The 12,870-nt window shown below is 35.4% G+C and overlaps 1 protein-coding gene across 1 annotated transcript; it reads right to left on the reverse strand.

The window, feature by feature from the left end:
• Window positions 1-7,159: 7,159 nt before the first annotated feature.
• LOC142979824 (uncharacterized) lies at window positions 7,160-10,067 on the reverse strand. Its single transcript, XM_076125016.1, has 3 exons — window positions 9,681-10,067; window positions 9,334-9,436; window positions 7,160-8,620 (listed from the first exon to the last, which is right to left on the reverse strand). The coding sequence occupies exons 1-3, from the start codon at window positions 9,912-9,914 to the stop codon at window positions 8,580-8,582; spliced, it is 378 nt and encodes a 125-aa protein (XP_075981131.1). The 5' UTR covers window positions 9,915-10,067; the 3' UTR covers window positions 7,160-8,579.
• Window positions 10,068-12,870: the final 2,803 nt, after the last annotated feature.

Below are 12,870 nucleotides of genomic sequence, written 5' to 3' on the forward strand. Positions count from 1 at the left end.
CGCGTGTGGGTTACGGTGGGTACGAATCCAACCCGGGACAAATATTAGGTCGAGGAAAAAGTCTTTTCGCATTATACTATGTATGAACTTGTAAAAAAAAATTCTTTGGCTCCAAGAATTACAAATGAGTACATTGTTCATTAGGTTTCATTTAGTGAGCTCGTGAGGTATCCAAATATTGAGCTTTTTTTGTGAAGAGAAAAGACTTTATTACAAGTTCATACATACTATGTTTAATGCAAAAAGACTTTTTCCCCGACCTAATATTTGGGTGATGAGCACAAGTATTTATTCTCAGCCTGGTGGTTAATTTATCTAATATAAGGCTAATAGATAGGTTTGTATTTTAGAAGTATATTATATGTATGCATATCAATTATCTGGTTACCATAGTACGAGCTCTACTTAGTTTGGAATCAGATGACCGTGTTTATTAGTTATCTATAAACAACCATACGTTGTTTCCATCGTGTCAAGCAGAGACTATAAATACGATTTAGGTACTATGATTCCTACAATCTGTTCGTAGGAATTGGTTTATTCATATCAAGCTAGGCGTCCACTTCCTTAGAATCGGAGCGTACGGACCGTGATATATAGCGATTCTCTACAATTGGAACCATTGAGTATCGAGAGTTTGAAATTTAACATGTACTGTCGAAATATTTAGTTTCTACGACGCTCACTAGAGGCGCTAAACCGAATGTCACACATTTTTTTTCGATAGCTGGCCGGATCTTGGTTGTCGACAGTAGTAGATAGTTGCAGTATCACTGTATTCTTGTCTTTTCTGTGTTGCCGAAACGCGGATCCAGTAGATGCGGTAATCCGCTTCGTTTCCGACACAATGGACGCGCAGCTTTACTGTTTTTATCATATTCTGTCACTTGATTAGTTTTAAGGTTCCGATTAAACAAAGCAAGGCACACAACAATATTCCTCAAAAATCAATGCAAGGTAATATTATATGAATTTGTATTTTTTCTTCATACAAAAATGTTGGTGCCTTTTTTTACATAGGTACGATAGAATGTCAAACTGTAGTGTTGAAATCACACTAGTTTGTTTGCAGTTGGGACAGTGTTGCGTAAAAAAACTGTAACGGATAGTAAACTCCAATATTGACAATGCATTGTATAAAGGGTTAGCAAACTGTTGCGCGCTTTCCTACACCCAGTACTATCGAATAGACATTTAAAACAACTTGAAAAAATAGTTATTGTGTAATACGCTAGGGGCGATTCACAGGACTGAAATGTACATACAAATGACTTTATGTTCTTTAAGTTTCGCAGGATACGTTAAACATTGTTTCCAATATGGCAACAGTTTTGTATAAACAGGTAGTAATTAAATTGATTCCTTGCGTAATTATCATAACGATAATGGCATATGTATTAAAGAAACGTTAGTTTGTGTTCTCAGAATAGGTTTTTATTTGGCAGAACATGCATTTTTCCACACAGTGTGTTCCCTCTTGACCCCATTTAAAAGATTCACACAACTCTGATTTCGTTCGAAATAAATGGTTCGAAAGTAAATTTCTATTAAGGGAAACCTAATTTGATCCACCCAAATTGATTCCTTCAAAAATATTAAATTACGTTCCACATCCCTGGTAATCTTATGCGAAAATGTGAATTTTTGGTCATCATTTTACTTTTTCAATTTTCTTATGAATGAACGTTTTGTGTGCTTAAGCAGAGGTATTTCTAAAAGGTACCTTTTCCTAAAATGTCTCTCTTTTGGTACTTTTTTTATATTCTTGTTGAATGGGGACCAGTTACATAGTTTATATTTTAGTGTAGATAAGCTAGCTGCTAAATAAGTGACTGCAATTTTATGAAAAAAACCTTTCAAAAATCACGTATTTAGGGTATTGAACCCATCTTGTTTAATATAATTATATGCAGGAAGTTTCAATATATGTATTCTATTATAATCTAGGTAATAAGCTATCAGTATACCAAAATTTTTGAAAGAGTAACAAACGTACATAAATCTATTCATACTTACAAACTTTCGCGTTTAATTAAAGTAGGATAACACTTTGCCTGTACAGTAATTTTGGTCACAGATGTCATGTTTGATCGTAATACATCAACACCATTGCTCGGACTACAGAAGTAGCCAGTTTAGTAAGCGTTTTGCAAAGCCTTTTTGAAACCTACACCAGTTTTAGGCAGCTTCTATCTTAGGGTGTCTATTTATAGCTTTCAATCTGAAGTCTGAAAATAGCTACGTCTTTTCAAACAGGTTTGAAAGCAATGTAATACACGAGTTATGTATAACTACACGCCGTTTAATTTTGTATGTCCGAATATAGCAGCAAGCCACTGAACAGAAAGCATTTTTTTAGGGGTAGGCAGAGACCAGTTTACGCGACTTGGTGCGATCCTTACAAGTTTCCTCTAGCTAAATCACATCCATTTATTTTGTCTTACTATTATAATCTAATTTGGTATCATTCATTACTCTATTAGCCTGAAAGATAATCTATGCATTTCAGTACATATAACTGAAATGCATAAATGTACTGAAATGTTATTTTCATCTTACGTAGTCTTGGTGCCATGTACCCGAAGGCAACTTTCTTGCGAGACACGAGGCTCTAAATCTTCTATTAAAAACGTACCAATGAAAATGGGAAAGACCCAAAAGCACTTGGTTTCACTCAAGATTTCACTCGAGGCTTCGTTGCAGCCGCATAGACCGCTCAGATTACAGAGGCAATTTAACACTAAATTGGTCATAATAAGTATGTTATAGGATACTGATATAGCTCTCTATATGACCCACGTTAATTAGGGGTTAACTACATTGCCTTAGGGCCTCTTCGCTTCTCTCCTAACCTGTCTTCATGTTTACACTTTGAAGTTATAGGTTTTGTACTGAAGTTTAAGGCAGACTGCAGGAAAAACCTCACTGTAATCTCAAATATGTATATAAAAATGAATTGTGGTTCGTTAGTCTCAAAATCGTGAACGGCCGGACGTGGGCCGATTCGGCTAATTTTGGTCTTGAATTATTTGTGGAAGTCCAGAGAAGGTGTAAAAGATGAATGAATATGAAAATGCGCGGTATTAAATAAAAACAAGAAAGCGTGAGCGGAGCTGCGCGGGTCAGCTAGTCTAAATATAAATAAATGTTTTGCCAGGTACCAGCCTTCTCTCAGAATGAAAGAGGAACTTTTGGCTTCCTTTTATAATTTCTATAAATATTGTAACCCTGGCTGAAATTCGACCATTTCGATCCACTAATTAAGTAAGTTTTTACTACTATCATCTACTATCTAAATATCAAATACTCGATACAAAAGCGATACGACAATACGGAATGCTGGAAATCTCGCGATATTCTAAACTCGATACTATCGAGAAGCGAGCGTTTGACATTTAAAAAATAGTGCTTGCAGAATCCGCTATAGGCGTTGAACAGTGTTTCGTATAAAAGTGAGTAGGAAATCTTAACGTGATATCGTCGTCAGTTGCTTTAGTCTCCAGTCAGCGCTGTAACTGTATCTTAACGCTATACGAGGCGAGAATGTCCTCGGGCATTGGAATTATTCTTGTTGATGACAGCGCCTTTAAACGTTTTACTAGTACTTCACGGTATATGAATTCAGAAGCGCAATTTTCTAGAGTCAGTATTATTGATAAGCGTAAATAGCTCCTGTAAATTACGCTAGAGGCGCTGATCTGTACCTCGATTCTCTATCACTATCGACTACCGACAACCGGCTAGCTATCGAAATTTTGACATTTAGAATGTACTGCCAAAATATTTCCTACGGCGCCCATCAAAGGCGCTGATCAGATTTTCACACAAAATTTCTAGATGAAAGGTCGGTTGTCGGTATTCGATAGTAGCAGAGACGGGCGTCGTAGGAACTATTTTGGCAGTCATTTTACGGTACGGCATTTTATACATTGTTACCGCGGTTAATTAATAATTCAATGCTGTTATAATTATAATTAATTGAAATAGCTTTATAATTTTACTTTCAAACATTTAAATGAACTGCAAAAATAATTTCTACGACGTCCGCTAGAGGCGCTGATCAGATTTTTCATACAAATTATTTCGACAGCTAGCCGGTTATCGGTAGTCGATGATGGTAGAGAATCGAGCTACAGTTCCGCGAACTCCTCGCGGGCCGCGCCAGTCATTAAGCATGCTAATCAAAATGGCCACTAAAATTGCCTTCGCCTTGTTTAAATTTTAACGGTCCTTCCTTCCACTAATTTATTTATTGTTATGGCGTAATTAATTCCGTTATGCTTACTTTTATTTGTTGCTGCCAGTTAAAATGGTGAGGAATACGACCTCTAAATGAAAATGGATATAACGTACTTTACGACGGAAAGGTCCTATAGAGTTAATGGTGAAAAATTAAAATGTTTTTTTACAACTTTGTTTTTAACCGTACTTGTTGGTTACGTTAGTTTGGTTATGTCTATCCAATACACTTACGTTTTGCAGTTCACATACTTTGTCCCATAAAGGGGCAAACCTTATACCATATAGAGCACGTTACCAAGTCAACGTTTGAGAATATTCCAACAGCTTTAAATCAAAATATTTTAATATTTTATCCCTAAATGCATAACAGATTCTGATTCATAATATTAATATAGTATGATAATAATTCTACTTATCTTCACCTACTAACTTGACACACCATAATATCAAACTTGCCTAATCCTAATCATTTTATAATAAAAGAAACTGTACTTAATTCGACTTATCTTCACCTACTAACTTGATGCACCATAGTATCAAACTTGCCTAATCCTAATCATTTTATAATAAAAGAAACTGTACTTAAGTACCATAAATTCGAATAAAGGTGAACTCAGAATAAAGTACTGTAAAAAAGGTAAAATGTAAGTCAAGTTTAAGAGACAGAGTGCACACTCAAGCGTCGCCGCGACTAAAATAAACTGGAGTTGTAAACTTTAATTAGAACAAAAACTAGAGAAGCTCTGTACGAAAGGTCCCGTAGTAGATAATTTAGTTTCCGTAGCATTTCTATGGATTATTTATCTACTTGGTTCGTCCCATGACTTCTTCTGAGTGAAAAAAAATGTCTGTGCAAAAATCTACCAAAATCCGTGCAGTCGTTTTGACGTAATTGCGTAAAATTAATTAATAAAGGAATGTGAAGATAGCGTCACACTGTTTGCTCTTCAAAATATCATATTAGTCCCATGTAAAACAAATTAAATATATTGTCATATATTGTCTGCGCAACAAATTCCGGGCTTCTATTTGTTTCTATTAGGAATGTTGTGGTTCATATGAGATTAACTCATTAGCACATTGCCCTAACCGGAAAACGAACCGTAGACCTAGTGATCGCATGAGGTGTGGTGTGGATAGGCGTTAATAATTATAATTATTTCTTTGGACTTTTACTGAAGATAAAACAAAAAGATTGAGATTTCCATCTTATAAATCGGAACCCTAGAAAGATAAAATCACTACAAAAACTTGTTTAGCGCTGACCTAGACCTAAATACTTTGTGATAAAACAAAAATAACCTTGCTTTGTCAAGAACAAAAAGAAAATAAACGCTAAGTTCATTTTAATATGCACTGAATTAAAAACTTGTGTAATACTTACTCATCCGTGAGGTTTCGCTCGCAAATCTTTGAAAAAAGATAGTATTATATTTATATCTAAGCAATATTACTGTAACGGTTCGCCGAAAACCGTTCAGAAAGTAACAACTATCTTCAAAATTTTGCCACCACTGCGCCACGGAGGCAGTCGAAAAGAAAACCTCATAAGATTATGCTATATTTACTGCGAACATGCATTTTAATTTTGATTGCTTGACGTATCAGCGCAGCTTACATTGTAATACACAGGCAACGCAAAAGTTTAAAAGTTACATTCATATCGTTAAAATAATATATGCAAATCCATTAGTTACCTCTCGTTACGGGAGTTTCGTGAACCGCCATAATTTATTCCATAACTTGGGAGTTTCAAGGAAAAAGCAATCAGACGCGTTTGAGTCGTTCAAGTGTGAAGTTTTATGTATCTTTGGAAGATTTCCAATGTTATTTGAACAATGTAATACATTGGTACAATGTTAATTTTATTAAAAACTAGCTTCTTCATTTATTGGCCGGTAGCAGCAAATGACCGAGGGGACTGGAAGTCTAGGGAAGCCTTTGCTCACCAGTGGGACACAGAAACTGGCTGGCTAGATAAAAAAAAGCTTCTACCCACGATTTCGTCCGCTTAAAGAGATTCCCCGGAGTGTAAAGTATCCAATGTGTTAATCCAAGTTATAAGCAATCAATGTACCAAAATTCATTAAAATGCGTCCAGTACGTTTTTCGGTAAAGATTAACAAACATGCATAAATCCATTCATACTTACAAACTTTTGCACTTCTAATTAGTAGGATAGTTAAAACACACCCTTACTTTGTTTAAATAAGATCACCTTTTCTTTATAGGTAAAGAACGCTACGGTAAGGTTTTATCACGATATTTTCCTTTACCGTTAAAATAAGACAAAAAAGCTTTTTATGCACACATAACTTCAAAAAGTCAAGGCCGTGCAACTGCTATATTTATTAATGAGTATATAGAATACGACAATTAACGCGAACACGCTTTTTACCTTACAATACCTGACATTTCGGCGCAGGTTACACTGACCATGGTAACAGCCTTCGCGGAAACGTTGTTCGTGTTCACGTTAATTCCCGTATTACTTATATAAGTCGAAAGTCTAAAGTTCTTATCTTCAGTCTCTAATACTTAGTGTATTTTTTAACATTGCGGTTTAATAAATAATCTTATTATGCGGATGAGAACTTTCCCGTTTAAAGTAAAGAAAGTAATTTAAAAATCTAAACACAAAATTTAAAACGGCTCGTTTCCGGCCTCTCTTTTGTCTATCATAGAATACAATGCACAAAGGCAAAGTTTGAAACATCACAACTTTATAATCGTCAAGTTTGAGATTGCCTATAAAAGCCAAGTTTTAATTTTAGTACTTTATCTTCGAATTATTAAATGCAGTTTGATTTTTATCTCTACGTTGTTGAGAAAGTTGAATGGCAAACACTGCTGAAGAGATAATATTAATTTATTACATAACTACAATTCTATATCTATAGATACGAGTAAACCTAATTCGAAAGACTATATATAGCTTGACAAGACACGATTAAAACTACATCGTCAAAACTACGTGGTATAACATAGTAGTTTTGACGATCTCCGTGGCATAGTGGTTAAGGTGGTCGCCACGCCACTACCATTGCGTCGGGAGGTCGTGGGTTCTAACTCCACAAGGAATTTAATTCCACAAATAGTTCTTTCGGGTCTGATTGTGCTCTGTGTGAGTTGTTTGTATGTTTGTAAAAGTCCCCGCGACACAAGAGCAATTCTTAGTTCGGGAGTTGTCTTTTTTAAAAAGAAAATTAAAAAGTAGAAAGCGAGAGAGTCAGCAACAAAATAAATATTTGCAATTTTTTATAAATACGGGACCTTTCGTGTGTGAATCCGACTTGTACTTGGACATTTAATACCTGACTTGTATGTTAAAATACTAACAACAATAGATAATTATCACAAAATAATTGCGTGTTTACGAGCTGTTTGTTTAGTAATAGTTTAAACAACAATTTGTAGAATGCACGTCGTTTATATCTACTATTTATTATAATGTTTTTACTTTTATGAAGGGTTCTGAGTAACACCAACATGATAGCTTGTTACTTGTTATATTTAAATTATTTTGGCATATTGTCGAGTATTATTCACAATATGTATTTATTGACATATTTTATTTGACTATGAAACCTTTCATCAATTAACCAGCTCAGTAAAGGTATCGACCTTTCAATTCAAGTAATAACAATAGCCCAAAATCACGCTATACATCGGTATAGCGAGATTTTGGGCTATTGTTATATTACATTTAAACCTTTCTTTGACAAGTAAAAATTAGCCAAATCGGTTCAGCCGTTCTCAACTTTCGGTGAGACTAACAAACGCCATTTCATTCCTATTTAAAGTCCGACAACAATAGGGAGCCTTTTCACGCACGATTCATCTAGATTATAATTAACCATTCTTTATATTTACAAACTGTATGAAATAAAACACTGTCAGCTGCATAAACCTACGGGTCACCTGCCGTAAACCATGAATACAAGGCTCTCTACTAAGTTGTAGGACTATAAATAAGTTTCAAATCTTATAAATATACCTCGACAACCAAAATAGAGGTCCCCTTTTCACCAGTTAAAAGGATCGTATGGTAATCGCATTCAACTCAGACTCAAGACGAATGACCCCAAATCAGATTGAATGACATCAAATCAGATTTTCTTTCCTTTAACTTATTTAAATACCCTTTTAGATAAACCAACTTTAATTTATCAAATTTGGTCTGCTTGTCTGCAAGTAATGGTGTGTTGTATAAACTGTTATTGTTTTCTCTCATTTTTATTAGAAAAATATTAGACTAGTCCGGAGTTTCGTTACATATGTCCGGGTAAGGCAATAAGTAGCGCATTGGTAATCTCTGGTTTTGTTTTTTTTTGTAACTAGTTGTTTTGGTCATAATACGCCATAGGGGCCGGCTGATCTGCAAAGAGAAAAGTTTATATAAGATTTCTGTGGAACACACTTTCTCTAAAGAGTGTTATTAACAAAACATCAATAAACTAGTATTTTTATTATATTTATATTTTATGTGCAATGGCCTCCGCATCTAGCAAACTCAGACAACAAACTACAGTTTTTAACAGTAGTCTGGAGATTAGTAATGTGCCCGATATATGGCCATAGGCTAGCTACCTATTACATGGGACTATATAATAATATATCAGCTTAGCCTTTCTTCCAAGCTATGTTGGATTCGGCTTCCAGTCTCACCGGATGCAACTGAATACCAGTGTTTTTACATGGAGCGACTGACTATCTGACCTCCACAACCCAGTTACCTGGGATATAACACGAAATCTTCGGTAAGGCTACTTGTCAGACTTTCAAGCTTCTGACTGCACTTAACGACTGTCAAAGATCTTCGAAAATGACAGCCGGGACCGACAATTTAACTTGCCATCCGAAACACGAACGAACTCAATATGTATAGGATGGTCATCCACCCATCAACAGATCAACCTCGACAAGCGTTGCTTAACCTCAGAGATCGACCCGCGCGGCTGTTGTTAACTAAGCCACGAGTTAATGGCAAAACTCGGGAGTATTACATACACGTCTGCACCACCTTCGGGTACAACTGGCGTGACATCATGTATGTTTTTTGATAAAATAAATAATAACATGATCTGATACCACCAAGCACTGCGTCCGCGTCAATCGTCAGCCATCTTAACTGCTCTTCCAATTGATCCAAGTTCTCTCGATTCTTCTCCTCTCTTATTTGCAATTCTGTCAACTAGGTCAAAAATAAGACATTAGTAAGCCTTTCAAATCCATTGAACACAGTAATAAACGTTTTGCCATGAACAGAATAAACTACGACAAGCTGTTTATTGTAATTCACTACTTACTAAATAAATAAATATATTAAAATAAAACAATCAATCAAACATATCCTTATTACTTTCCAACTAAAGTAAGGATGCCACAAGGAACATACTTAGGCCCTCACCACAACACACAATATAGTAATCAGTTACCTCAAATCTTCTATCAGCAACGCTTTCCCGTATATCTCTGGATCTCCTGTACTTCAAATTAGCTTGATTATTTGCATTGAACCGCCTTCTATAACCTTTGTTATAATTAAGCACATTTAACGGGACAACGTCTCGCCGTCTTAAATTGCCAACAATTATTTTATCCGGGTAAAATATATCTTGTAAGCAATTGGTACTTAAGAAATATAGACAAATTAAAAGCTTATGAAACATTTTGCAAACGTCCGAATGAAATCAAGGTCAAATAAAACATTCGCAAAATTTGATCGAATATCCCTTATAAAGTTCCTCAAAATGCACGAAGGGTTAGACCTAGTGTGCTAGTTGGTGTTAGTATAGTATTCGGCTTCCGAAAAAACAATAAAAATCCAGGATATATATAAATTTTACGATGTCATTTTTCATTTTATAGTCGAAGAATGTAAAATTTTTACTGTTAAACTTTATAGTGCAGTTGTAAAAATATTCATGCGGTGTTCAATTTCTACTGTCATCGAAATCGTATTCACGGTCGAATTTATATAAAACATGCAAATTCCGATCAATATTTGTGTTTCTTCCAGAGATGCGCAAGAGGGAAGACATATGGTTTCTTTAAGACATAGCATTATTTAGTACGGCTAATCTATCCAGCTATCATACTACTTAGTGTCGAATTATTCGATCCTTAAGAAAACATGGGGTCATATTTTGTCTTTACTGCCAATCCTATAATAACTTTAACCTTTCGGGATGCAATTTCTATAAAATACGGGAATTAACACGCAATTTACCTTGAAACTGTCAGTGTAACCTGCGTCAAAACAACATTCTAAGGTAAAATGTTCACGTTAAATCCCGTATTTTATTACAAAAAACCATTTGAGGCGCCCATAGCCAGTTGCGCTCACCGGTCGGTAAACGATCTGTGGGTTAAGCAACCATTGGCGCGGTCATTCCATAGATGGGTGACCGCATAGTGGTATCTGAACTGGGCGTCTCCGTGCTTCGGAGGGCACGTTAAAAGTCGGTCCCGGTTGTTGTCTACTAAGATAACAGTCGTTAAGCCACGTCAAAGGCCTCTCGGGCGGCTTGAACAGCTTTGACACCAGGTTGACCACTAACCATACGACAAACAAACAATTACAAAATAATGTCAATTCAAATTTTGATTTCTCAAATTGTAATTCAAAAGAAAAAGAAACTCATGAAATAGACGCTGACCCTCAAATAAACGATGACCAAAACAACAATTTACAAAACAATGTAAGTGACGTTAATTCGAAACTGAACTGATAACCATCTATTAGGGGCGGGGCCATAATTAATGGTGCCCTCACGCAAACTGACCATATTACAAATACTGAGGGGGGCATAGGGGTGGATGAGTCAAGATTTTTTTATTTATGACGTATAGAACTACGATAATGTCCTTCAAAAGGTCAGGTACTCGTTAGCGGCGGTCAGGAATGCCTAGATTAATGGTTGTGAATGAAGCGGCATTCGAATGGTCGCACGTAGTAAGGAATGCATCTTTAACCTTGCAATAATTTACCATGGTCTAAGCAATGGAGCAGCAATGAACATAATTCTATCCCGAAAAATCTTTCTGCTTAAATACAAGAGCAAGAGTTACTTTTAAATAGTCGAAGAAACGTATCTAAATAAAGCTGAAGTTCGTAATAAAAACGACCGTGAAAAGTTTTTAAAAATGCATTGAAGTGAAGCTATATAATGCATAATGGAATATTTATCCTTGAATCTATCTCCTTTGTTTTCTAACGGAAACGAAACTAATGTTTCTTTAATGAGAAAGACAAATGTACGATAAACTAAAGACTAGAAATAATAATAAATTTTCCAACTAGCTTCTACTAGCTTTTGTGTCTGAATTTGTGTTAAAAGATTCTACGATTTCCTATTGTTAGTCCGGGCTATGATCAATGAGTCAAATTTAATAAAAATTGATTCAAATACTGAATTATTTATTATACAATAAAAAAAATTGTTTTTAGAAATTGCAAACATTTGTAGGTCCTGGCAATTTTTTGTATTTCTAAAAGTAGCAAGATTAACTTTTTTAAAGGGTGATTTTAGTTTTTATTCCAAATTGACTGAATGAATTTGAATGAAAATTTCCAAAGTTATAGATTATATCCCGTAAATCAGATTTTGATTAAGTTTAAGAGGCAAACAGGGTAAGTTTACCTCAAATTCAATCTCTAGACGGCTGTTTAATAAGGGGATGAAATGACGAACAGAACCGCGCGAGTGAGCCAGTTAGTTTACTTTTCAATCAACTAATGTTAAAAGTATAGACTTAAGAGACCCTAATTTATCAATTCCTGTTTCTCAAACTAATAAATAAAGCAACAGAACAACAATTATTTGTTTCTGTTCAAAACATCAATCGTCATCCACTTTTAACTAATAATATTGATTACGAAATACACCAGAATCACACAAATTGGCCGGTATAAACAGATGTAGGTAATTACACAAAAAAAACTTTGGTTGTTTTTAGTTCCGTACACAGTAACGTATATATCTTAGGTTAATAATATAGTCCTAGCCGGTATCCCGGTACAGCGATCAGTTTCATTGAAACTGGCCAAAGGTGCAGGACTTGGTTTATAATGTCATAGTGTGTGCACAATACACAGGTCAGTGTACACTCTCTATTCTCTTACTCTCATAACCCGGTGGGAAGGATAACCGACACGACCAGTGAGAGGTCAGGCGAAGGATAGACGGCTTATGTGCTCTCCGCTCAGTTTCGATCTCGATTCGAGTTCGATAACAGAAAGAAATTGTTGCTCAGATCTTTACTACTATCGACTACCGACGACCGGCTTGTCATCGAGAAATTTTGTATGAAAATCCATCAGCGCCTCTATCGGTCGTCGTAGGAACAATTCTGGCAGTACATTCTAAATGTCAATCTCTCGATACTCGACAGTACAGATTATATATATAAAGAATTGCTTAGCTTAGCTCGCGTTCATCCATACATCATAACAGGCCTGTTAAGCTTGAAGGTGTAGGCAAATGTGTATGAAACACACACGCGTTTCGTCGTTTCCAATATTAATTCTCATGTTCACATAATTTCTTCCCTTATTTCAGCGCCTTAAAGACTGATTTAAAAAAAAAGAAGTTATCTGTGTCTGATTTCGGACACTAAACTTTA

This window comes from Anticarsia gemmatalis, chromosome 2 (assembly GCF_050436995.1).
Source record: "Anticarsia gemmatalis isolate Benzon Research Colony breed Stoneville strain chromosome 2, ilAntGemm2 primary, whole genome shotgun sequence".
Lineage (NCBI taxonomy): Eukaryota > Metazoa > Arthropoda > Insecta > Lepidoptera > Erebidae > Anticarsia > Anticarsia gemmatalis.